At 41.3% G+C, this 27,608-nt stretch overlaps 1 protein-coding gene across 1 annotated transcript; it reads right to left on the bottom strand.

Annotated features, from left to right (window-relative positions):
- Window positions 1-483: 483 nt before the first annotated feature.
- DEPDC7 (DEP domain containing 7) lies at window positions 484-18,214 on the bottom strand. Its single transcript, XM_059139121.1, has 9 exons — window positions 18,057-18,214; window positions 7,525-7,915; window positions 5,513-5,640; window positions 4,490-4,679; window positions 2,709-2,920; window positions 1,816-1,958; window positions 1,314-1,439; window positions 1,114-1,192; window positions 484-806 (listed from the first exon to the last, which is right to left on the bottom strand). The coding sequence occupies exons 1-9, from the start codon at window positions 18,127-18,129 to the stop codon at window positions 613-615; spliced, it is 1,536 nt and encodes a 511-aa protein (XP_058995104.1). The 5' UTR covers window positions 18,130-18,214; the 3' UTR covers window positions 484-612.
- Between the last annotated feature and the right edge of the window lie 9,394 nt (window positions 18,215-27,608).

Genomic DNA, 27,608 nt, shown 5'->3' with positions numbered 1-27,608 from the left:
CGAGGGTGGGAGCAAGGAAGGCGTGGGGATATAGATTAAATGAGATTGGCCATGAGTTGCCACTTGTTGAAACTGGAAAATGAGTACAAGTTATTCTATTATTCTATTCTTCCCCATTTTTATACATGCTTGAATTTTCCCACAATAAATTTTAAAAGATGAAGTTTTTGAAATCATTAGGACAGTTCAATTTCTGACTTGTCTACTCTTTATGGTAATTAGCAAATTCACTTTATCATAGCCCGAGTTTCTATCTTGCACCTTTTTAAGGAGTACCTCTCAAGGTAAAAACCACACTCTTATTAACTTGTAATTACAGACTTCCTTACTATTTAATGCTTTGTTAAGTAAACACTGCAATGTCGTCTAATTAAATTCCTATGATGTTCCATAAAGTACTGGGCACAGTACTTACAGATCAGCTCACCTTAAAGAAGTCAATACCTAACAGCAATACACCATCTAATAGTTTCAGGCACGGAAGGTTATATAAAACATGTTTTATTAAGTACAATTTCATATTTAGAACATTTAAAATTACAAATGTGATTAGATATTTAGGATACATAATTTATTCTTAAAATACATAAGTTATATACAGACATTAAAAACTCAGTCTCCAAAATACTCAATAAAGATGTCTGGATGACACTTATAAAACTGACCTAGCAATTTTTTCTTCTCCTTGGCAGACAATTTTGAATCCTCATCAATAGTCTTTAGTAAATTCATTAGTTCATCCTTGGTTGTCTTCTGTGTATGGTCAGAATAATCACTTTGATCAATTCTCTGGCAATATATGTATCCTTTAAGATTAAAAGTAAAAAGTTCAGTTAATCTATTCCTCAGATTTAAAATAAAAAAAACAATATTTTTACATTTATATTCTTTTTCCCCAGTTTGTAAAATGCACTGAAGATGCTAAACACCGCTGAGTCTCTTACCTAGTTGACAACTTACCTTTTTGACATAAGGACACTCTCTGCTAAGTCTGGATAACTCTGAGGAGTTTTAAAATCTAGCTGAAGTGCAACTACTTACAACAAAACACTTACAAATAAATACTAGAAATTTGCCTTTGGAAGATCATGAAAATTGTATTTCTCAGATTACCTGTGTCTCTATTTGGATCTCTTCCTTTCTGAATGGCCATGAGTTTAACACTAACAATTTTATGTAGAGTTCCTGGAATCTTAACAAAACAAAAAAAGAGAGAGAGAGAGAGAGAGAGAAGGGACACAAGAGATTATTCAAATGATTTTAATCTAGTTATCTACTACATAAACTCAGTTTAACTACTTTCAGAATTTTACCTTAAAAACATCTTTTTGATGGTCCATTAAAAAGAGTACGAGAAGATCAGTTTTGCCTTTGGATAAATTTTTATTGTCAACAATCGCTTTTGAGAATATCCTTTTCACAACCATTCGGTTGTCACTCTATAAAAATAAAAACATACCCAACAGTGTATATTTAAAAGAATGAATTTCATAGGGACACCTGGGTGGCTCAGTGGGTTAAGCCTCTGCCTTCAGCTCAGGTCTTGATCTCAGTGTCCTAGGATCAAGCCTGGCATTGGGCTCTGTGCTCAGCAGGGAGCCTGCTTCCCCCCCAACCCTGCCCCTGCCTACTTGTGACCTCTCTCTTTCAAATAAATAAATAAATAAAATGAGTTTAATAGAAGAGGCAATGTTGGATATTAATAGCTACTACTCATTTCAGCATACTTGATGCCAGTGTGAAATAATTTGACATGTGAGTCCTGTAAGTATTAAGACTACTCGAATACAATTCACATTTAGACAAAACACTTACTTCTTTCTGTAATTTAAATTCAGAAGGATGTGCTGCAACAGCCATGAAATACAGTAGTCTTCTAAATTCTTCTCTATTTTGGGAGTCCAGAAGCTTTAAGAAGAGCTGAGTGGCTTCTAATGCTATTTCAGTCTTCCCGTTCACTTCAGCCAAAAGAAAAAACTGCTTTTAATTTTGACCAAATATGACTATCAAAGGGAACAAAATTCAAGGTAAAGCTGAAGCAAAACACTAAACTAACTCAAAACTATTTTCAAAAGCAAAACCAAATAAAACAACTAGGAATTACAATACATGACCAATGTCAACCATTAAGGCAGACTCCTAAATCCTTGTATAATCCTTTTTGGATGTTAAATCAAGCTCTTGGCTTTGTAAATAAATCCCCAGCCTGCTTTTCATTAATCAAACACATTTCAAGGGTACACTACGTGTAAAGTAGTGATATATCCAACTCTACCTGAGAAAAATAGAAAGGAGTCTTTGAAACCCCCAATTTGTTTTCAACAAACCATGTGGAAGAGTTTGGCTCATTGGTAGCGGGGCAGAGTGTCTGCAACTTTGAAGACAATGAAGTGGGGGGAGTGGAGATGTTGGTAGAGCCTTCTAAAGAAAAGAACTGCCACACTAGACCTATTAAACCTCCAGTGAATAGGGCAGCTTTCTCCTGTGCCAACCAGAAGTAATTGCAGAGCTTGCTAAAGCCTCCTTCCAAGTGAGCCCTAGAAGTTTTGGAATAAACATACTTTCCATGGATTAATCCAGATCCACTTCGAGCTTAAAGTAGTGCCATTTTGGTTCATTTGGAGGATTTAATTATCCTCCTTTTTTATTATCCTTTTTCCTGTTTCCTCCAAAAGACAAATTCCAGTATCCAGTAAGATCTTACTTACCTAAGAGTTCTGCAATGCCATTATGAACATCAGATAAGTGATTTAACAGAGGTTCCCTACTACTGTAATATTTGCCAATGGCATCAAACAGAAGTTCTTTCACTAAGTCTATCCTCTCTGGTTGCTCAGGAAAGTTTCTGCTTATGTCCACCACCGTCTGGTCTGGAAGGTACTCTAAGCAGTCAGTTGCTGCAGAGAGCCATTCGTCTTCTCTATGGGGGAGAAGAGAATTATTTTTTAAAAAATTATCTGAATTATTTTAAAAAGCAAAGAATAACAAATATACACACAGTACCTAATGTACTACCTCTTTCAAGTCTGCCATGAGGATAAATTTCCATAGACTTAGATATAGATATGTGTAATTCTTTTTAAAATACAGCTAGATCATGTATCACAGACAAAAAGTTTGGCTTCATAGATCTTCCTTTTTCTTCTTGAAGAGGAAACAGAGGCTATCCACTATAAGACAAACTGAAAAGGATATCAAAATTCAAACCCTACTCTTAAAATGCCACCTGGGTAACCTCAGAAAAGCAGTGTCTTTCAAGAAACAGAATTCTAGAATAACTTCTAGTACTCAATTTGGTAATATGCACTATATATTTATATGTATTTTGTATACGGTTTTAAAAAAGAACAATCTTGTGCTCTACCGCTAGGAATCAGGACAACAAATTCTGCCAGCACTCAGGGGCATTACTTCGGGCAGGTCATGTCAGCTTTCTTTCTTTAAGATTTTATTTATTTACTTGACAGACAGAGCTTACAAGTAGGCAGAGAGGCAGGCAGAGAGGGAGGAGGAAGCAGACACCCTGCGGAGCAGAGAGCCTGATGTGGGGCTCGATCCCATAACCCTGGGATTACGACCTCTGCCTAAGCAGAGGCTTAATCCACTGAGCCACCCAGGCGCCCCTCATGTCAGCTTTCTGCACATCAGCTTCACCAAGGTCACTGTTAAGATGCGGTGAGATGATCTCTAAGGTCACTTCTAGCACAATTTATAACTCTGTATTTAAAATGTAAGGTAATTATAAAATATTTTCATATGTTGCTTCAGATTGTAGAAATATGGGGTGCCTGGCTGGCTCAGTCGGTGGCTCATGCAACTCTTGATCTTGGAGTTGTGAGTTCAAGTCCCTTAACAGGTGTAGAGATTACTTAAAAATAAAATCTTTTAAAATACTTGATTATAGAAATAGGATTTAAATTATTTCTTTTTGTACAAGAATTATAGGTATGCGGGGCACCTGGGAGGCTCAGTCAGTTAAGTGTTCTAGACTCTTGATTTCAGCTCAGGTCATGATCTCAGGGTCATGGGACTTAACTCCACCTCCGGCTCCATGCTGAGGGTGGAGCCTGCTTAAGATTCTCTCTAGCTGGGGCGCCTGGGTGGATCAGTGGGTTAAAGCCTCTGCCTCTGGCTCAGATCATGATCCCAGGGTCCTGGGATGGAGCCCCGCATAGGGCTCTCTGCTCAGCAGGGAGCCTGCCTCCCTCTCCCCGCAACCCCGCCTGCCTCTCTGCCTACTTGTGATCTCTGTCAAATCAATCAATCAATAAATCTCATTTTAAAAATGAATATTTAAAAAATGATGAAAATTACATCTGATTTTGACCGAGGTCATTTTGTTCTTCAATTTCCCAAGTCCTGATAATTAGCAACTAATGCTTATCTGATGCTGTGGACAGAAGAATGCAAAAGATTATCTGAAAACCACCATCTAGGACTTTCCCTACAAACACCCTCAAATTATTGAGACAGATGTATTTCCACATACTGAGAGTCACTGTAAGCCTTGAGGATCCCTCGATCCAGATAGTTACTGCTGTTGACCAAGTCAGGTTGCCCCTTAGGCTGAGGTACTTTAGATACAACCTCTTGCTGTTTGAGTAAGGAGTCAAGAAGTGGAAGGTCTACAAGCTGCAGTAGACGTCCAATTGTTTCTTCTTGCCATACTTCATTAATAACTACACAGGAGAAATGACAAAGTAAAAAGAAACAATATTTACTAAATGCTCACCATGTTATTTGCCCAGGCAAGTCTAAGGTATAAATTTGTGGCAAAAGAAAAAAAAGAGAGAGAGAGAAGAGAAAGAGGAAAAAAGAAGAGGGAAAAAAAAAGTCAATCTTATTTATGAAGTGGTTTCATAAAACAATTCAAGATTTGTTTAAAGTGTAGGAGAACAGACTTTGGACGACAGGAATTCTTTTCATTCTTTTACTGTAAAACCAATATGGCAGAGATAAGAGATCAAGTCATATAACATGTTAATAAGGACTTTGGAAGAAAGAATGATTCATTATTCCATCTGAAAACTGGTCTGAAACTATTGGCTCCAGATTATTCCACTCAGGGTTTCCACAACTGGGATGGGGGAGGGAAGGTGGAAATTGGTCATTAATCTACATTCCATTGCCACAGACAAGGAAGAACATAAGAGTTCTGTTTATGTTTTAATGTGAGTTTCAAAATTTTATTTAACCTAATAAAATGTTAGAGAAAGAAATATCTGAGAGCATATTTTAAATAAATAAAAATCTGCACGCAAAACACTGCAGATTTGAACCTCTGCCAGCTGATAGGACAAAAGTCAGTGTTCAAGAGTTGCAACACTGATCTATTTGTTAAAGATAATAGACCTCTGTTAAAACTTAATATAAACAGCTTTAATACACAGTGTACTCTTTCTTTGTGCTCTGAACATTTAAATTCTAATAAAGGTTAAGACTGAAAAGTTTTAAATAACTTATTTTATCTGAAGTTGGTCTTCTATTTCTTACTTGTATCATCTTTACTTACCTTGTGGAGACAAGGTTGCAGAGATGTTTACAGGAGGGGAGTTAGTAGGCTTTAAACTCAGATTTTCCCACAGATCCTCTAAACTTGCTGATTTGATATCAGATGACTTAAATAATGCACCTGAATACCTAAAATGAATTTATTTTTTAAATTACTGTTTATTAGTAAGTTCAGAGAAATACTTTACTATCAGAGAGCTGAGTTTCTACAAAGTTCATGTATTTCAGAGCAAAAACACAACAAATGCAAATTCTAAGAGTAGAATACAAAAATATCCACCTTCTCTCTCAAGCCTAAATACACATATGCTAAATTTTCCTTTGAATATTCAGATTTAAGTAATTTGATGACTAAAATTTTGATCTCCAATTTTAAAACATAATCTAACTTTAACAGCTTACTGTTTTTAATCACTCGTCTCTATTTTGGGGGCATTTTTTGGTGGATAGGGCTCATCGTTTTCCACATATAGGCCTATAATCCTTTATACACAATTCTGAAACCCCAAAAGCTGTGAGAAATCTGAAGTTTATTCAGAACTCAGATGGTGACAAAACTTGTCCCGCCTGCATAGTCTTTACTTATCCCAGTTAGTATGACTATTTTGTTTACCACAGAAATATTACTGCATTTGGTTACCAGATGCTCTCCCAGATCCATCAAGGAGGGCCATCTAATATATGGTTTATGCACAAAATTATCTTTTTAAAACCTCCAAAGTTCCAAATTTCTACATGCACGTGCCTCCAATGGTTTCAGATAAAAAATGTGCACCTGCATTTGGAAAGCAGTGATTTTGCCCTATCTTACCCTCACATTTCCATCCTATATAGAGAGGTAAAAGTTATCATCTTCTAAATAGAGTGTTGAAACTTAAGACATTAAGATATTTGAAACACTAAATAACACTAAATTTGATACATGATATATTAAAAATAACTAAAAGTTGGTAACACTAAAACCCTTTGGGTCAGATCTGAATTAGAAGAGCTTCGGTTAGGGGTGCCTGGGTGGCTCAGTAGGTTAAAGCCTCTGCCTTCGGCTCAGGTCATGATCCCAGTGTCCTGGGATGGAGCCCCACATCGGGCTCTGTGGGGCTCTCTGCTCGGCAGGGAGCCTGCTTCCTTTTTCTCTGCCTGCCTCTCTGCCTACTTGTGATCTCTCTCTGTCAAATAAATAAAATCTTAGGAAAAAAAAAAAGGAAGAGCTTCAGTTACATGGTCACCTCTACAAAGTTTTGCTGAAAGAAATATAAGGGAAACGTTTTATTTCATGACAATTAATCAAGTTAATGTACTTATCACCAACACCCATTTCAAGCACTGGGCACTATAGCTCCGTCCCCCAGTGTCCCCCTCCGTCCCCCAGTGTCCCCCTTGACATGATTCCTTCCTCCCCAGTGGAGCTCACTGTACCCTCATCTGCAGACGGCAATGCTGCAGTAGATTCCTAACTGGCTCTCCTCGTTAGGCTGTCCATATGGCTGCCAGGATGACGTTTCTAAAATACACTGTCATTTTCTGTGGTCTCCCCAACATCTGTACGATTGATTGCAAACTCCTGATGTCATATGTCATATGAAATCCTCTGCATTCTGGGTCCCACGTACCTTGCAGACTTCACATCTGCCATGTCCTGGAGTCCAGTGATAACCCACTTGTCTCCCTTCCGCCCTTCTTCCCTCCCTCCCCTTTTCTGTTGTTCTGTATGTATAAACCCCCTTACATGTTTTTACACTGCGACTGTGAATTGAAGCAGGAAAAAAAATAAAAATCTGTTGATTATTCTACTAAATATAAAATATGAATAAGTAGGAATTCCAGGAGAAATTCACTGTATCCAAATAGAAATTTCCAAATAGAAATTCACTGTATCCTGTCAAATATCCCCACAGACCCAGCCCTTAGCCTAGTTTACAGTTTCCAAAAGAACATAAAGCCGGTCAGCCTCTCGCTAAAAAGTAAAGGAAAGCCTGCCAATGTCCCCAGGATAGTCCAACATTTCATACGAACCTGGAAGGTGAATATAATTTATTCTCTTTGCCCGACTGACTCTCTTGGCCAGGTACAGTTGTGAATCTATAAAGGCTGCAACTACTATCTTCAAATGTAGGTTTCTTGTCTTTGCCGAAGACTTTGGTTGGAACTGCTTCAAATACTTTGTAGTCCATAAGTGCCTGACACACTCTCACCACTTTGGACCGAGGAATATCCACATCACCAAAATATTTATTCTGAATTAGGTGAGAGAAAATGACATCCACAGCCTCTGAACCAACGAAGCAGTCATTGTGTCTTTTTAAATGGTGTCTTCGCCTCTTCACTTCCACCTGTGTTTGCAGAGTGTTAATAATGCTGCTCCACACATAGGTGGCTCCGAACGGTTTCTGGGCCACACTGAAACCTGCAACGGGAAAAACCGCAGAGTAACCTTGTTTATTAATAATCAGGTCCAAGCAATCCTTAAGCAAAAAGTGGCAATTTCCAAAGTTATTAATGAGGAACAGGTATGGGGTCAGCTTGTTGCCCAACTTTTCATCAGTAGCCCCTACTGTATGGCGAACACTGTTCTACGGGCTAAGATACATCAGTGAGCAAAACAAAGTCCCTGTTCTCACGGACCCTACTTTGTGGGAAGATACAGACAATATGCGGATGTTGGACAAATGCTGGGGGTGGGGCGGGGGGGCGGTGGTGGTAATAAAGACTGGTGAGGAGAACACGATTTTGGAGGGGATGTCTGGAAAGATCTGACAAGGTGGTATGTGAGCAGAAGCCGGAGTAAAACCAGGAAGCAAGGTGTGCAGATATCTGGGGAAAGGGCAGAAGAAGCAGGAAGAACAAAGGCCCGAGAAACAAGTGCGCTTGGCCAGGAGATGAGGAACAAGGCCAACATGGCCTGAGTGGGTAACCAGGGAGAGAACAGTAGGAAGTCAGATCAGAGGGGACTGGAAATGGTCTTTGGGGAGGGGGAGTGCAGATCAAGTAGGTCCTTGCGGCAGTTACGAATTATGTGGCAGGAACTCTATTAAGTGCCTCACATTTAGACCATTAGCAATGCTATGAGGCAGATATAATGTCTATTTGAGAGATGGAAAACAGATGCACAGAGTTTAAACGTAACTTCCAGACATACAGTAAGAGGTGCTACTGGAATTTGGCTCATGGTCTGCATCATTTAAAAGCATTTATCGGTAAATAGGTAGATGGATAGTTATACACACACACACACACACACACACACACACACACACGAGTTGGAATAAACTAATATTTTTAAAGCTTCCTATTATGCAGGCTTAGGAGTTAAGTACTTTGTGCAGGGAAGACTGCCTTCTGCCCAAGAGCTCACAGCCTACCACAAAGAGAGGAAAAGCACAGAAACTGAGCAAGATTTTAGCAAAACAGAAAAGAAAGAAAACATGCTTTCAAAGAGTTATCACATTTTTCCTCATTGTAATAAATGGATATTTGGCAAAACTACAAAGAAAAGGAGAAACAATTAAGAGGGAAAAAATGGACCTTAGTTTTAATAAGCTGATGGAACAGAGTCTAGCTAATCATCAGCTCGTTGGCCAGCTGGCTGGCCTTTTTTTTTTTTTTTTTTAAAGATTTTATTTATTTATTTGACAGAGAGATCACAAGTAGGCAGAGAGGCAGGCGGGGTGGGGGGGAGTGTTTGAGGGGGCAGGGAAGCAGGCTCCCTGCTGAGCAGAGAGCCTGATTCTATTTGATGCTTTCGATTTAATGCGGGGCTCAATCCCAGGACCCAGGGATCATGACCTGAGCAGAGGCCTTAACCCACTGAGCCACCCAGGCACCCTGGCTTGCTCTCTTTTTACATAAACAGAGAGTATGCCTTTTTTTGTGTTATACCTTTCAGTGATCCTCGGAATACACAGTGGTTCTAATTTTTAAGCCCCCAGTTTTGTTAAGTGTATTACTTCCTATATTTTTAGGATACTCTGACAGAGAAGTTGAAAACTTATTATGTCCCTTAAGGTCATGTAAAAAGGAAAACTAAGCATCAGCACAAATATAAGGAATGAGGGGAGCTATAACCAAAGAAACTGCTACCTGAAACTACCTTCCTGCCTTTTTAGAAAAAATAGAATGTATGAGATGAAGGTAAAGTTGAGTTCCTAAAGACAATAAAACTCCATTTAATGTGCTAGGGTCATAAATTTTAAGTAGGTCATTCAGTCTTTTATATTATAATAAAAGAATCCCAGTGGGCCATCACACTGTATTCACTTACAGTGTCATTTCGCAGCTACTAGAAATTAACATCTTCACCATGAAAATCACTAACATACACGCAGGCATACACATAAAATCCTTTACTATTTGTATACTTCCTGTACCAAAAGTAGATGGGTAATTTAACTATCTCAATTATTATGTTGGTTTAAAATAATCAGCAAGACTGTTTTTATATTATTTTATTATTTTTAAGATTTTATTTATTTGACAGAGAGAGAGAAATCACAAGTAGGCAGAGAGGCAGGCAGAGAGAGAGAAGGGAGGAAGCAGGCTCCCTGCTAAGCAGAGCCCCATGTGGGGCTTGATGCCAGGACCCTGAGATCATGACCTGAGCCGAAGGCAAAGGCTTTAACCCAGGCGCCCCTGTTTTTATATTTTAAAATTCAAGATACTTCAGAATCCAGTAACAAACAAAGAAGGCAGTAATTGATGCTAGTTTTCCAAATATCATGTGAGCGAGCAGTTTTAAGGACTGAATTATGGAGAATCAATTAGATAAACCACACCGGTAAGAGATTTACTACTGGCACAGTATTTAATATCTACTGAACAGAGCCAGAATGGAGCATTTGATGAAATCTTAAAACCTGTCCAGCTCATTCCTGGTGTCTAGAACCCAGGAGTAGCTGCACTGTTTCCAGCCACAATAACTAAATAAAAGGAGTGTTCATAGTTAATATTTTTTTTAAGATTTTGTTTATTTATTTGACACAGAGAGAGAGAGAGATCACAAGTAGGCAGAGAGGCAGGCAGAGAGAGAGGGGGAGAAGCAGGCTCCCCGCTGAGCAGAGAGCCCGATGATGGGCTCAATCCCAAGACCCTGAGATCGTGACCCGAGTCAAAAGCAGAGGCTTTAACCCCCGGAGCCACCCAGGCGCCCTCACAGTTAATATTCTTAACTTCTTAAAATACTAGAGATCATAGCTGAGATTTAAATGAACTTAATGTCTGATCTTTAGCCTTTCCAAATATTCACTGTTATTAATAACAACTCATGTTTGAGTAAATATGAAAAGCTCTGCCTTCTCTTATTGAATCCTGATAAACTTTCTCTGAAATAGTTGTTAATAATCTTATTTTGAGGAAATCGAGGCTCATGAGTTAAACAAACCCAGTTTCACAGGTAGTAAATATATGCTTTTTCTAGTTCTCAAATGCAAATATATTAAATCACCAGAGGGTTTTAGCATCAACTTTTCATTGAAGACTAGGATTAAGTGAAAGAGCTTTAAGTGAGCCAATGATATCAGAAGAAACAAAAAACTTAAAGATTTGTGAGCCCTCCCCCTCACCAAAAAAAAGATTGTGAACCCTTAACAAAGCTATTTAAAACAGCAGCCATGGGCGTCTGGGTGGTTTAGCTGGTTAAGCACCTGCCTTCGGCTCAGACCATGATCTCAAGGTCCTGGGATCGAGTCCTGCATCAGCCTCCCTGATCAGTGGGGAGTCTGCCTCTCCCTCTCCTTTTGCCCCCCCCCCGAACTGATGATCCCCCCCCAATATATAAATAAAACCTTAAAAAAAAAGGCAATCATTAAATAAACCAATAAATAAATGCCACAGCCGTTAGTCCTAAAATAAAGTAGGATATCATAAATTCTATAATACATACAAGCCACAGTACACAGGAGTAGGAGAGGAGAGGAAAATAAGATTCAAACGTGTAGAGATCAGAGGGCCTTTTAAGTAGCAGTGAAATAGACTTCTGGCTGGTAATGATATTAAATTTGAAACACCTCAGTCCTAAGAGTTGAGCTACAAGTAGGTAAGTATAAAAATCCTAAAAATTGAGGCTGAGTCACTTACTAATTAGAGATCAACAAGACAACAGAAGGGGGTAGGAGGGAGGGGATACACAGCTTCAGTGACAAAGGCTAATCCTCAGAGGGGAAGTAAGAAGAATAAATTTCCGCATATTAACTTGCTGCTTAAATATGGGAAATCAGGAAGTTCTACAGGTTGGATAACAGTATAAAAGATTAAAGAACAGGTTAGAGCAGGATAGTAGGCACCTCTGTGCCACACAATGTTTCCAGAGTCCTCTAGGCAGGATACAATTCAGCCCTTTCAGGTCCCCTCTGTTCTCACTGACCATTAATTCCCAACACTGCAACCTGGGATATTTCCCCTTAAGCATCACCACCCACAGACCCAAACCAGCTCATGTTCATACAAATACTTTAATACATAACATAACCTGCACTTGACAAGTACATGTGCCAAAACCCACACCAGGATAACCTGTTTTTTTAATGCTGACTTCACCAGTTGAACATAGATCCCCCACATGCTGGTCTGAAACTTATTCATCATCATCGAAGAGTTGAAGTGAATATGGGTATAGCAGACCACGGCCCAGTGAGACAAATTACTGTGACTTCTGAACAGGATTCAAGAGACCAGAAGTAGACAAAGAGTGCTTTGTAAGTCTAGCATCAAATTTCAGCTTCAGCTTGTCCCCAGCCCTTACTTGCATATGAGCTAGACATTTCTTTAAAAGTCATCACTATCTAATTACTAGTGATGCTCACCTTAAACCAGGTGCCCCAGTCGGTTAAGCATCTGGCTCCTGATTTGGGCTCAGGTCATGAGCTCAGGGTTGAGAGAGGGAGCCCCACATGGGGCTCTGTGCTGGGCATGGAGCCTGCTTGAGATTCTCTCTCATCCTCTGCTCCTGCCCCAACCCACTCTCTCCCCCTTCTCTAAAATAAATAAATTAACAAAATCAGATTCAGCACTATCTGTGCCTTGATGCTTCCTTTGGTCACAAATGTTCTAAAAGCATCATGATGAAAGGATCAAAGAGTCTAGAGATTAGCTGTGATGACCTGGGATAAGAGAATTAACCTCTATAGGTTGGTTTCTTCATTCACTGATACAAGAGCTGAACACTGTGTTTAAGATTGGTTTCAGGTCTAAACATCTGATTATAGGATTTCAGAGACTGAAATTCTACCCATTTCCATTTAGATATGGACACTGAACACCACAGAAAATATGGTAAGAAATGAGGAATAGGAACAAATGTGACCTTATAAAAAGCTTTTTGGAAGGTGGCCTAACAAGAGGCTCAGAAATTGTTTTAAACTAGATCTATAACATACTGTGCTCATAAGCCCTATATAAATCTAGGTTAGTTAACATTCATTTTTCAAGCACTCATCTTTATTTGCTTGAAAGCTTTCATTCTTCAAGCACTCATCTTTATTTGCTTGAAAGCCATACTTACTTTTCAAAACGAAGACCTGTCCTTTGCATGTATTTGAAATCTATCCAAAAAAGTTTACCAACCATAAAAAGAAGTTAAATTTCTGATACTGAACTCTGATATATATGTGTAATACTAGTATCTTCCCTTCTACAAATACACACTAAATACTCAAGTTATTGAAATAATTCCTTAAAAGATCAAGTCATAAGGCAGACATGTCAAGAAATTACACTTATTCAGAAGTTACAAAGGGATAATCAGCTTCAGCTATGATCTGCAGAACAAACCTCCCACAGCCCTGCTGGTGAAACCGACCTAAGGACATAAACAATTCTATAGTCACTTCAAATTAGTAGGATTAGGGGCGCCTGGGTGGCTCAGTGGGTTAAGCCGCTGCCTTCGGCTCAGGTCATGATCTCAGGGTCCTGGGATCGAGTCCCGCATCGGGCTCTCTGCTCGGCAGGGAGCCTGCTTCCTCCTCTCTCTGCCTGCCTCTCTGCCTACTTGTGATCTCTGTCAAATAAATAAATAAAATCTTTAAAAAAAAAAAAAAATTAGTAGGATTATTCGCCTGAGAAGATCATACACACATTACAAAAGTGGATCCCAGTGCAAGGTAAATGCAGAGAATTATGAAAAAAAAAAAAATGCTACTTCTAAATGAACATGTAACAATCTCCTTTTCCTTCTTGGGCTTTAGAATGCCCCTACCCCACAGGAAAAAAAAAAAAAAAGAATTCAGATAGCTCATGTTAGGCTATTTTCACAAAACTTGGACAGCAAGTTAATGCCTTTTTTTTTTTTTTTAAGATTTTATTTGTTTATTTGACAGACAGATCACAAGTAGGCAGAGAGAGAGGGGGAAGCAGACTCTCTGAGCAGAGAGCCCAATGGGACTCGATCCCAGGACTCTGAGACCATGACCTGAGCTGAAGGCAGAGGCTTAACCCACTGAGCCACCCAGGCGCCCCTAATGCCTTTTTTTCAAATGTCCTTACAATTCACAAAAGTTCAAATTATTTAATTGCCTTATAGACTGCCTCACATAATAGATTTGGATATTCAATACTTGTGAGTGGTAGATGATTGCCAACTACTAAAAATTTTTAAAGGAGAGTTAATGCAGTGGTTCTTAGTGAATGATTTTATAGTTACCTAGATACCTGGCAATGTCTGGAGCCATTCTTGGTTGTCCCAGGCTGAGGAAGGGGAAGTGCTACTGGCATTTAGTGAGCAGAGGGGCTAGGGACACTGCTAAACACAGGCCAGCCCTCACAACAGAGAAAATGTCAATAGTGCCCACAGTTCAGAAAGTGTGGGTTAACTGAACAGTATTAGGATATGAAAACTTGTGTTAATGCAGCAGGCACAGCGCTCTTTTCTGTGGATACAAAGAGTAAGACCAAAGCATGAGTTCTGGTGTCCCAGATACCTGATTTCTATTCTCGGCCCCATCATTTACTAATAATGCAATCCTGGCCAAACAGCCTAACTTTTCTGTTGCAAAACAAGAGCTAGGTCCACTTCCCTCAGTTACCGTGAGGATCACAGGAGACAATATACGCTAAGTGGCTACCATCAGTACTCAGCAATGAACAGACGTGTAACTCCAAACAGAGTGGGAAACTGTCACAATTTGGAAGAGCCTAAAGATTCAATGTAATATGATATCCCCTCCTTTTTTAAAAGATTTTATTTGACAGAGAGAGAGAGAGAGAGAGAGGGAACACAAGCAGAGGGAGTGGGAGAGGAAGAATCGGGATCCCTGCTCTGCTCTGCAAAGAGCCTGATGTGTGGCTCCATTCCAGACCCTGGGATCATGACCTGAGCCAAAGACAGATGCTTAACTGACTGAGCCACCCAGGAGCTCCTGTAATGTAATATCCTGAATGGGACCCTGGAACAGAAAAAGAACATTAGGCAAAAATTAATGAAATCTGAGTAAAGTATGGAACTTCAGCTCATAAGTATGTGTTAACTTTGGTTCATTAATTGTGACAAACATACTATACAAAGGTAAGATGTTAATAGTAAGGAAAAAATGAGTAAAGGGCAGATGGGAACTCCATATACCAACTTCATGACTTTTCTATAAATCTAAATCTATTCTAAAATTCTAAAAGTTTATTTAAAAAGTAAAAAGAAAAGGGAAGGTATCTTACTTCTTCCCTCCTCTGAACTAAGGGGACAGTCTCTACCTTCAGAGTTTATCCTTTAACTATTCGTACCACCTGAGGACGTCAGGCTTTAAACAGAATTCAATAAATAAATTCTGCCAGCAGATTAAGACAAAATGTGTCACATACCAGAGGATTTAACTCTTCCTCAGAAAATAATAAATAAATCCTAATAAATCTTAAGTCATTTAGTCATGAGCATCTGCCTTCAGCTCCAGTTGTGATCCCAGGGTCCTGAGATAGGCCCCAAGTTGGTCTCCCTGCTCAGCAGGAGGCCTGCTTCTCCCATTTCCTGTGCTCCTCCCCCCATTCATGCTCGCTTGCTCTCTCATGCTCGCTCGCTCTCAAATAAATAACATTTTTTAAAAAAAATCCTAAGTCATTTAGGATTAAAGAGAATTGTTTTAAAAGATTTTATTTATTTATTTGACAGACAGAGATCACAAGTAGGCAGAGAGGCAGGCAGAGAGGAGGAAGCAGGCTCCCTGCTGAGTAGAGAACCTGATGTGGGGCCCAATCCCAGGACCCTGAGATCATGACCTGAGCAGAAGGCAGAGGCTTTAACCCACTGAGCCACCCAGGTGCCCCGGATTAAAGAGAATTTTAAGAATTTTTTTTAAGAGGTTTTAAAACATTACTCACAGAACTGCCAAGACAAAAGAAAACAACTAATCTACTGGACATTAACCAAAACCTTATGAAAAAGGATAAATGTAGAGAACTGAGATTTGGGTGTTCAAATAGGCAGCTGTGACTGAGTGGGAAAACCCTGCTAGACACTGAGAGCAATACGCAATGCTTTTACTGTATATTGGTTTTGGTAGTCCAAAGTTTGCTTTCCTCTTGTGTGGTATTAGAGATGTCAGGCTAAACCCAAGACTGCCTCTAAAAAGAAGCCTACAAGTAGGTAAAGGATGTAAAAGAAATCTTTTCTAATAAGAACAATTTTAAAACAGGCTAAGAGAAGTATCCACAAAAGTAGGCATTGGTCCCTACTTTAATTGAGACAGATTAATGAGACAGCATATGGGAAGTACTTTGAGCTCCCTGGAAAAGTGATACCAGGTGAATTCAAAGAATTAGGTTACAGTATGAAGGGATAACAGGATAACACACCACTTTCTTGTCTATATTGAAAGGCAAATATCTTCAAGTGCTGATGGCTAGCTTATAGCATTCATTTCTTCTACATAAATCAGGTCCCCTGGTCACTACAGCCCCTTTAGGTGTGGAAAGAGTAACTATTCAGTAGAGAATGAAGAGTACAAAGCTGCTGGCAGCACACAGAGAGCCAGTTGCAAGGAACTAAGAAGCACAGGCTCCTATTACTGTGCTCCCTGGGACTGTGACAGGGAACTCAAGGGTGGAAGAGGGATTAACAAATGCTAACAGGTAGAGTTCCAACTCTAGCAAGCAAAACAAATGAGAAAAGGCAGTGGGCCCTTCTCTGCCCACTGCACCTGCCAGGCAGGAAACTGGTCTTTTCCTTGGGTTTAGATCTGCTTACCAGCACCTCAGCTCTTCCCTTGGAGAGTCGCCTACTTAATTTTGAAGATACATACTCCCTTATGCCATCTAAGAACCTGTTCACAAATGCCCAAAGCTCAGAACTGGTATTTCAGCTGTTAGAGAAGACAGGGTGCTACGGTTCTAATCACTTAAAAGCTGGCAATTGCTTTCACTCAGAGAGTAGACTTCCCAAGACTGTTTCCAATTTTGAATTCTCAAATGATGAATGAATCCCTTCTCTTCACAATGTAAAAGAGAAATTCTGAATGTAGCCATCATACGCTTATCTGATCCTTTAAATTGGTGGGGAAAAGGTCAATATTATGATTGTGCTTAGAAAAGTAGCTCTCTATCACAATTTATTGGCATTTTGAAGATTAAAAGGAGTATTAGTAATTGTAAGTCGACACAAGACTGGAACCATTGAGATGGACCCAAACGACCTGAGTCAATTCACTGACTGACTACTGTTCATCTTGAGGAAGGAGTCAATTTCACTAGTAGGTATTTTCCAAAGGAAACGTTTTTGCCGGATAGGGAACCAACAGCCCACACAGCAGATACAGAAAGGGAGAAAGTTGTATCTGCTCTAGAAAGGGGGAAAAAAAAATGCTGTGTTGTGTGAATATCTTTACTTACTGAGTTGTAATATGCTAGGATCAGAATTTAGAATTGGTTATCCCTTCCGTTCATTTGTTTGGATATTCAAAGAAAGCAAAAGGCTAAGCAAGCTGTCCCCAAAGATACGATTAAGCTGGTGGCAGAGTTCACCAAGTTCTCTCCTAAGGTCACAAAACCATTAAAAAAAAAAAAAAAAGTTCAAAACTTCTATTCACTGAAATACTCCTTATCCAGAAAATTTAACGAATAAATACTTTTTATGCCAAGTTCCTTCCCATCGAACAAAAAACACTCATCACTCCCAGGAAGTCTGGGGAACAGAGTGGGCAAGAGAGGCGCTCGGTCCCTGGCCATATTGTGGGCCGAGGTTCGTGCTTGAGACAGAAGGCGAAGAGCCATCGCGGTCCGGAGATACTCGCTACGCGTAACGCCGTGGAGCCGGTCTGGAGACCGAGTGAGAGCGCCTGGCACTCAGCGGGCCACTGACGAGCGCGCGGCGACGTTCAAGTTGGGGAGCTAAGTAAAAGCTGAGCTGTGAGGGCGGCGGGGTCTGCCGGCCGAAGCCCACCCGCCGGAGAGGGATCCAATTCGCCGACACCGAGAGGTACCCGCCCGAGTGGTTACAGCTGCGCCGACGCGCAGGACCCGGCGGGGTCCCGGTCCAGCGCGAGAACCGCAGCCTGAGCCCCTCTCCGCCAGCGCCCCCCAGCCCGGGCCGGCCCGAGACCCCCTACACACCCCGGACAGGGGGCCTCAGCACCTACCCGGAGGCCTCTGCGCCGGGCTATGGAAAGCCGACAGGTTCAGCGCCGCCGCCTTCTCCCGCACCGTAGCCATGGCTGTGGCTGCCAGGTCGCCAGCCCCACCGACCGCGGCACCGCAGAGTCAGCGCCTGCCGCTCGGCCGCCAGTTAACTGGCCCAGGACGGGGCGGGGCTGCCGTCAGGTCCCGCCCCCGCCCCGCCCGGCCCCGCCCAGGGCGCCGCGCGCCACGGGTCATGTGGCTGTCGGAGACGCGTGTAACCTGCAGCCCGAGGGCCGGGAAAAGGTGCGGCCTCCGCGGTCCTTGACTGCGCTACTCGCTTTTGATGAGGGAGATAGCCAAGCAGGGAGCACTTCGCTGTGGGCCCGGTGACTGGCGCCGACACCTACGCGACCCGCTTCCCACCGTCGCTCGGCGCCTCCTAAGCGCGGGCAGCAGTTGGCGCCCGGCAGGCCCAGCCCACCTGGGTGCAAACCGTGTCCCGCGGTTGATTGGTTCTGGGACGCAGCATGTAGCTTAACTGCTCTGTGCCTCAGGGCCCTCACCTGTGGCGTGGGGTTTGTTTTGTTTTTTTTCTTTTTAAGTGGGCTCCACACCCAACTTGGACTCCCAGGGGGGCTTGAACTCAGGACTCTGTGATCAAGACCTGAGCTGAAACGGAGTCTGAAGCTTAAACGACTGAGTCACACACACCCCCCTCCGGCGCCCTTGGAGTGGAGTTTTTTTGTTGTTGGTTTTGTTTTTTGAAGATTTTATTTATTTGAGAGAGAGAGAGCAGGGCTTGGAGTAGAGGGAGAGGGAAATAATGTCGAGCAGATTCTGGGCTGGGTGCAGAGCCCATCCCGGGACCCCAAGATCATGACCTGAGCAGAAACCAAGAGTCTGAAACTTAACCAGTTGAGCCACTGGGGTACTCCTGGTGTGGAGTTTTTTTTAATGAAGATTACACAAGTTAATTCATGCTCAGAATTTTAGTAGCTTTTTCTAAAAGTTAATGCTTAAAATTATGTCATCATGACAAATGCACCGAGATTTCGCGCACCCCTCCCTGTAAAAAAACAAACAAATCTTTATCTGGCCCAGGAGAGCAATGTCTAGAGGTCATGGTTAGGAGGGCAGCTGGCTGGCCACGGGGCTGACTGCCAAGGAAATCGGTGCCGCCTCCAAAGTAACTCTGGGTCAGGAGGGTAAGGATAGAGTTTGCTGCGCAGAGGGAGTGGAGGCTAGGAAAGACGGAAAGGGAGGGTTGTTAACGGGAATCTGAAGCTAGAGAATCCAGGGGTCTAGGGCTGGGGTACTTCTGAAAGGATAAATGCTCTAAGGGACCAATAATTCAACCGCCAGATACTTGCCCAGTTTTTTTTTTTTTCTTTTCTTTTTTTTTTTTTTTATTTTTTTTAAAGATTTTATTTATTTATTTGACAGAGAAATCACAAGTAGATGGAGAGGCAGGCAGAGAGAGAGAGAGGGAAGCAGGCTCCCTGCTGAGCAGAGAGCCCGATGCGGGACTCGATCCCAGGACCCTGAGATCATGACCTGAGCCGAAGGCAGCGGCTTAACCCACTGAGCCACCCAGGCGCCCTCTTTTCTTTTTCAAATTTGGGAATTTTGTAATGATTTTAAACCATTGGTACATATAATGTTTGGTTAGAAGGAGGATGCCCTCGTGATCAGATTGTAAATTAGAATGGCTTTTAGGTGGGAATTCATTAGCTTATTGGAAGAAGCTCCTACATGCGGCTCAAAGAATACAACACTAAAACTACAGACGTGGTTGTTTCAAAGAATACAAACTTAGGAAGCTGTGACCCTAGAATCCCAGTTTAGTGTGTGGGACCCAGGCAATTGCTGTTCTAAGATTCAGAAAAGGTTACCAGCTGGTTAGGCCTTTTTTAATATACTCTCTCCCCCTGGTGGTAGTAAAACCTGGTCTCACCTTGTTCAAGGAATTTCCTCTGTAATTTCTCAGTTGTTTCCTGCTTGCAGAGATAAGAAACAATATAGGACTAGTTTCAGGCATTCAACAGACCAGTTAACATTAGTCTGTCCCAGGCTGCGTAACTAAATAAAAACACATGTTCATCCTCACTGCTTGGGAGAGAAAATAACTCATACCAAACTCTAAAAACTAGTCTTTTTTTTTTTTTTTAAGATTTTATTTATTGGACAGAGATCACAAGTAGGCAGAGAGGCAGGCAGAGGTGGGGTTGGGGAGCAGGCTCCCTGAAAAGCAGAGAACCCAATGCAGGACTCAATCCCAGAACCCAGGAATCATGACTGAGCCAAAGCCATAGGCTTAACCTACTGAGCCACCCAGGTGCCCTGTAAAAACAAGTCTTGACAAACACTAATATTGGGTCTTTTGAAAAAGACAGGTGACCTTAATGACCATTTTAATAATTTATATAACATTTCAGATAATTTTTACCAGCTTATGCTGTATCTGTTTATGTCACTCAAAATGCTGTATTTCCTCTTTTCTACCTAACCACAGTCTATGCACCCTGGAAGCCTAACTCAAAACCCACCTTCTCTGCTGGAGAGGTTGTACTCTGGTATATTCCCTCTCTGACCACCGATGACGCTTACCAAGTCCATTAGTATTTAGTGCACCCTCCCCCAGCTTGTACAGATATCACCTAATGCTTTCAGCACACATTGCCTAACAAAACTGGAAAACTGTCCAGGGCAGAGAGCATATTTTAACCTTTGGGATTTCTTTTAGTACCTAAGGTTAAGCATATAAAAGATATATTCTTTTTTTTTTTTTTTAAGATTTTATTTATTTATTTGACAGACAGAGATCACAAGTAGGCAGAGAGGCAGGCAGAGAAAGGAAGGGAAGCAGGATCCCTGATGAGCAGAGAGCTTGATGCGGAGCTGGATCCCAAGACCCTGGGATCATGACCTGAGCCGAAGGCAGAGGCCTTAACTCACTGAGCCACCCAGGCACCCTAAAAGATATATTCTTACACAGAGTTTTAAAAAAAATAACAGCTTTACAACCTAAGTGTCCATCAATAGATGAATGGATAGAGGAAGTGGTGTATACAGAGATATGGTATATATGCTTACTTAGAGAGTAAATATCACAGTCTAAAATAACATTTTCTACTCATAATGGTTTCTACTGTTATGCATTTTTTTTGAAAATGCAGACTCCTGCTCCCACCCCACTTTTTGATTTCCTGTTTCTGGGATGATGTTCCTAATAATATCCATCAATTTTTAGATTATGGTAAAAATATACAAATCTTCATTGAATTTTTTTAAAAGATTTTATTTATTTACTTGAGAGAGAGAGAGAGCATGAGAAGGGAAAAGGTCAGGGGGAGAGGCAGGCTTCCCTGCTGAGCAGAGAGCCTGATGCGGGATTCCATCCCAGGACCCTGGGGTCATGACCCGAGCGGAAGGCAGACGCCCAACCAACTGAGCCAACCAGGTGTCCCAGTGAACCACATTTTGAGAAATATTACTCCAAAATCTTAAAGTTTCCTTTTTCCTGATAGAACTTTGTTTTCATAGAATGTAAGTTCCAAGACCACAGAAATTTTTGTTTTTTCACTACTGTATCCTCAGCATTTAGTTCAGAAGCTAGTTTGTAGGTAGCTCTCAAAAATGTTTGTGAATGCCTGAAAAAAATTTCAGATGCGGGCACCTGGGTGGCTCAGTGGGTTAAGCCGCTGCCTTTGGCTCAGGTCGTGATCTCAGAGTCCTGGGATCAAGTCCCACATCGGGCTCTCTGCTCAGCAGGGAGCCTGCTTCCTCCTCTTTCTCTCTCTGCCTGCTTCTCTGCCTACTTGTGATCTCTCTCTGTCAAAATAATAAATAAAATCTTTAAAAAAAAATTTCAGATGCAATAATTACCAAGAGTTTATTGCAATTATTGCATGCATTCAGATGCAATAATTACCAAAAACCCCATCCTGAATGTATAATTTTCTCTATATATAGTATACTTGATATAATGGTATATCCTGAGGTTTTCCAAATTTTTATTTATTATTACTTTTTGAAGATTTTATTTTTAAGTAATCTCTACATCAAACATGGGGCTTGAACTCACAACCCTGAGATGAAGAGTCACATACTCTACCCACTGAGCCAGGAGGGTAACCCCTAAGTTTTTTTGTTTTTGTTTTTGTTTTTTTAAAGAAGCATAAAATTGGGCGCCTGGGTGGCTCAGTGGTTAAAGCCTCTGCCTTCGGCTCGGGTCATGATCTCAGGGTCCTGGGATCGAGTCCCGCATTGGGCTCTCTGCTCAGCAGGGAGCCTGCTTCCTCCTCTCTCTGCCTGCCTCTCTGCCTACTTGTGATCTGTCTGTCAAAAAAAAAAAAAAAAAAGAAGCATAAAATTTTAATGTAAGCTTCTGTACAATTTTATTTGGGTATTTAAATTATAGAAGATTGAGGAATAAATTCGTAGCCCTTCATGTAATTCCAAATACAAGACTTTTTAAGTTTAATTAGTTGAAAGCTGTGGATACTATGAAAGAATTAGAATAAACTATGTTTCCCATAAGTATTTTGTAGAAATATTCCAGTTATCCACAGTCCACCTCCTTTGTTCTTTATATAGACCATAAATCAACAATGACCCTTCTCATGAACAGTGAGATACACTAGACAGTTGTTTTACTCCTTCTGTTCTATACAAGTTTCCATTAATTAAAAGCTAATACATATTACAACTAATATTTAGAACACAATTGTGTTTCTAGCAAAGTCGTGTAACTACTTTGGGCTGGTAAACTACTAAATAGAGATTAACTATGACCATCATTGCCATGATTTTATTACGGCCCCAGAATTTGCCTTAGATCAACCATTTTCTCTCTCACAAATGGTGTTTCTTCCCCCCTCCTCCGTGCAAAATGGATATAGCTTTATTTTTCTTCTAGCAGTAGAGTCTAAAAAATTACCCCTTAGTATTTAAAGCTACAAAACCTTTTATGATTCAGTTGTTAAGCGTCTACCTTTGGCTCAGGTCATGATCCTGGGGTCTTGGGATCAAGGCCTGCATCAGGCTCCCTGCTTGGCAGGAAGCCTCCTTCTCCGTCTCCCACTCCGCCTGCTTGTGTTCCCTCTCTTGCTGTATCTCTCTCTGTGAAATAAATAAATAAAATCTTTAAAAAAAAAAAAAAGGAATTCAAGATACTGTTCATATATTACCCAAGGGTCAACATTAGTCTAGAATAACCTTTGCCCCTCAAACTTCTCTTCAAATGGTCTTTAAAATCCTAACACTAAAATGGTAAGAATAGTCTTTGCCAAGAGCCATAAACACAAAGCTGAGTACACAGAATGTTCCTCCTATCTCACTGGTTGTTATTCCTCTGTCTCCTTTCCTCTGATAGCTCTTCTTCTCCTTGCCTACTAATGTTCGAGTGTCCCAGGGCACTCTATCCTCTTCTCTGTTACTCACTCCCTCGTCTAGTCTCATGTTTGTAAAAATTTCCAAAGTCTTCCAAAATTGTATCTCTAAGTATTTCATATTTCCAGACTCATATCTGCTGCCAGCTCTTCATCTCCTCTTGGATGTCCAGGAGACATCCCGCACTTATCATGTCCAAAACCAAACTCCAGGTCTTCCCCCTCTAAATCCGTTCCACACTGACTTTCTCCAGCTCAGCTAATGGCAGTGCCAACCCTCTAATAGCTTAGGTCAAAAGTCTTTGTCATCCTTGACTTTTCTCTTTCTCTCACCCCCTACATCTGATTCATGAGAAAACCTGTTGGTTCCATTTTCTAAGTATATTCAGAATCTGACCATGTCCCACTATCTTCCTTCCTATTACTCTGGCTTGAATCTCTGTTGTCTCTTGCTTGGACTGCTGCAGTAGCTTCCTCATTGACCTTGCTTTTTTCTCTTTGTCCCCATCCTTCTCAAGCTTTTAACAAGGGTGCTAGAGTAGTCCTTGAACCATAAATCAGATTATGCCACAGATTAAGCATCTACACACTCTACCTTTCCATCTTTCCATTCCAGACACATTACCTTTCACCTGTTCCATGAACATATCACACACATGCCTGCCTTAGGACCTCTGCACAGCTGCTCAGTGTGCCTGCTCTGCTCTGTCCCCAAATAAACACACGCTTACTTCTCTCCTGGTTTAAATGTCACTTTCTCAACAAGGACTTCCTTAACCATACAACAGTCACGACGTCATCTTTCACAGCATACCTCAGCACTCCAGGTCTTTCTTAATCTGATCTTTCTCTCTTTTCCATATTTCTTATTTCTTTCTAATACATATACTGACTTTTTTTTTTTAAGATTTTATTTATTTTTTTGAGAGTGAGCCAGTGAGAGAGAGAGAGAGAGAGAGAGAGCGAAAGCGAGCGCAACCCAGGGTGAGAGGCAGAGCTGAGGAGGAACCCCAATGCAGGGCTCGATCCCAGGACCCTGGGATCACCATCCAAGCTGAAGGCAGATGCCCAACTCATTGAGCCGCGGTGTCCCTCGTGGATTGGATGTAAATTCACATGAACAGGTCGATAACCCAACACCCTGAGAGCTTCTTTCTTGTGTTTGAAGAAATCTCTGTATGAGGGCCAGCTTTTTAATTTTATATTTGGTCCAGTCCCCACTCCATATACATGGTGTGACTGCTCAATGTCTTTCCTATTGCAACTTCCTCCTAGTGGGGAAGAACCACACCACCTGCTGGCTTCTGTTTAACGTGAAGGTGCTTTCCCTGAGGCTTTCCAACTCCTGTGGCTCTGGAAGGCCTTTTAAATGTGGGGAGGGTGTTTCGATTGAACTGCTCCATTAAAGTCTTGTGACCCATCCTTTCTGCCCCTCTATCTTCCTTTGCATTAGAGGTTGAGAGTTGGAGTCGCCCAGATCTCTCTTTACTCCCTGTATCAACATCCTGCTTTGTTTGGAAGAATGGTTGAATGTCATCTCTGGTGTTTTTCTTCAATCTCGTCTCATTCAACACTCCGCTTAAAGAATTTTTTTTTTAAGTTTGGAGCATTTGGATTATATCGACTTGTTGATGAAGACTTCCCCCCTGTTTTTAAGTTTCTCTGGCCTTTTCAGTTGCAGTTTGTCAAGAGCCGACTATAAATTGGTGCTTGGAAGTCCAGAGAGTATATAATTTAATAATTACCAGTGGGGTGTGTGCGAAATTTTCCATCTCTTTTGCACTTGGAAATAAGCTTGCTAAATGATTTCAGGGGATCGGGGGACTGCTGGAATGGATGACCAGTGAGGCTTCTCTTTAAGATTTAGATAAAAGGCAAAATCTTGTGCTGATTATAACCATATCCGAGAGCCCTTAAGTAGCACCCTCAACTGGTCACCGTTTGCCTGCTTTTTGGTTTCAGGTCTCTTTTTTTTTCCCAAAACCAAAAGGCAGGGACAGCTGGGTTACTCAGTCCATTGAATGCCTGCCTTTGGCTCAGGTCATGACCGCAGGGTCCTGGGATGGAGCCTGCGTCGGGGCTCCCTGCTCAGCGGGGAGTCTGCTCCTCCCTCTCCTCCCTGCTGGTGCTCTTTCTTGCTATCTCTGTCTTTCTCTCTCAAATAAATAAAATATAAAAACAAATGAAAAACAAAACAAAACACAAGAACAAGAGGCACTACTCAGAATATCAAGTTACTAAAGATATCCAGTACCATATTTCATTAGATCTTAATTATGGGATCAAATCACTTATCCATTTAAAAATATTTAGTGATTTCTTACCATGTGCCAGTACCAGAGGTGGATCCCAATGGGCTTGACACTTATTGCAAATCTGTGGACCTTCTTTAAAAAAAAGGGGGGGTGGGGAGGAGAAAGAAGAGAAGGAGAAAGAGGGGGAGGAGGAGGAGGAGAAGGATACAAAATTATAAATTCAAAATTAGGTACAGACTTCTGTTTCCAGGAAGATGGACTAGAAGTACATTTCCCTATTCCTCCTAGTAAGTGTAACCCAAACCCCTAGACACGATGTACAAAACAAACCAAGAAGACTCTGAAGGGTGTAGGAAAGGGACTGGCTAGGGGCCTTGGGACCCAAGAATGACATGGCAATGAGTTTTCTTTTTGTCTCAGATATTCCAGACTTAGAGATGAAGGAGCCAGGATATGCCAATGAGCACAGACAAAAAAGCCCCCTCAGAAGCCTGCTCCCTCTAGCCAGAGAAGACTTGAAGGTAGAAGGACTTGTTTCTAGTCACAGCTCTGCCATAAACACTGTGTCTTGGTGAACACTCTCTCTTGCTGAAGCTACTGCAGCAGCTAAGTCCAGCATTTTGATTCCAAGTTGGGAGAGGAAAGGAGTTTTTTATTTTTTTTAATTAAATATTTTATTTATTTATTTGACACACGGAGAGAGATAGCAAGAGAGAGAGAGCACAAGCAGGGGAAGTAGCAGGCAGAGGGAGAGGGAGAAGCAGGCTCCTTGCTGAGCAAGAAACCCTATCCCAGGACTCGGGGATCATGATCTGGGCCAAAGACTGAGCCACCCAGGCACCCTGAGGAGTTATGTTTTAAGCAAAATTGACTTTTCCCTGCTTAGAATAGAAGTAATTGCGCACCCCAGAACATATGCAACTTGAGAAATGTATAAAAGAAAAAACTCACCATCCAAAAACAATCACTATTAACATTTGAGGCATTAAAAAAATTTTTTTTAACAATGCATGTACTTTATGTATTTGGTGTTTTACTGTATATAAAATTTTGTATTTGCATATCTATGAGAAAGATCTGTTTTTAAAAAATACATCTAAAGGGGAGCCTAGGTTGCGTTGGTTAAGCAGTTGACTCTTGGTTTCAGCTCGGGTCATGACTGCAGGGTCTTGGTATCCAGCCCCACCTCAGGTCCATGTGCAGTGGGGAGTCTGCTTATGGATTCGCTCTGCTCAGCCTCCTGCTCTGCTTTCTCTCACATAAATAAATAAGTAAATCTATCTAAAGAAAACAAAACAGAGGGTGCCTGGGTGGCTCAGTTGATTAACCATCTGCTTCGGCACAGGTCGTGATCCCAGGGTCCCCCCTGCTTGTGCTCTCTTTCTCTCACTCTCTAACAAATAAATAAAATCTTTTTTTTTTTAAGAAATTTAAAAAAAATTTTTTAAATAAAATTTTATTTAAATTTTATTAAAATCTCAGAGAGAGATCACAATAGGCAGAGAGGCAGGTAGAGACAGAGAGGGAAGCAGGCTCCCTGCTGAGTAGAGAGCCCGATTTGGGGCTCGATCCCAGGACCCCAAGACCATGACTTGGGCCAAAGGCAGAGGTTCAACCTACTGAGCCACCCAGGCACCCCTATAAGTAAAATCTTTAAAAAAAAAAAAAGTCCAGAAAGAGAAAAACGACTCAGTGTGTACTCTTGATCTCAGTGTTATGAATTTGAGCCCCACGTTGGGAGTAGAGATTACTTTTTAAAAAATCTTTAGGGGGATGCCTGTGTGGCTTGGTTAAGGGGCTGCCTTTGGCTCGGGTCATGATCCCAGGGTCCTGGGATCAAGCTCTGCATCAGGATCCCTGCTTGGTGAAAAGCCTGCTTCTCCCTCTCCCACTTCCCCTGCTTGTGTTCTTTCTCTCGCTATGTCTC

The sequence above is a fragment of the Mustela lutreola genome, chromosome 1 (genome assembly GCF_030435805.1).
Source record: "Mustela lutreola isolate mMusLut2 chromosome 1, mMusLut2.pri, whole genome shotgun sequence".
Taxonomy (NCBI): domain Eukaryota; kingdom Metazoa; phylum Chordata; class Mammalia; order Carnivora; family Mustelidae; genus Mustela; species Mustela lutreola.
Note: the sequence above shows the minus strand (reverse complement) of the source record. Positions and strands in the feature narration are given on the sequence as shown.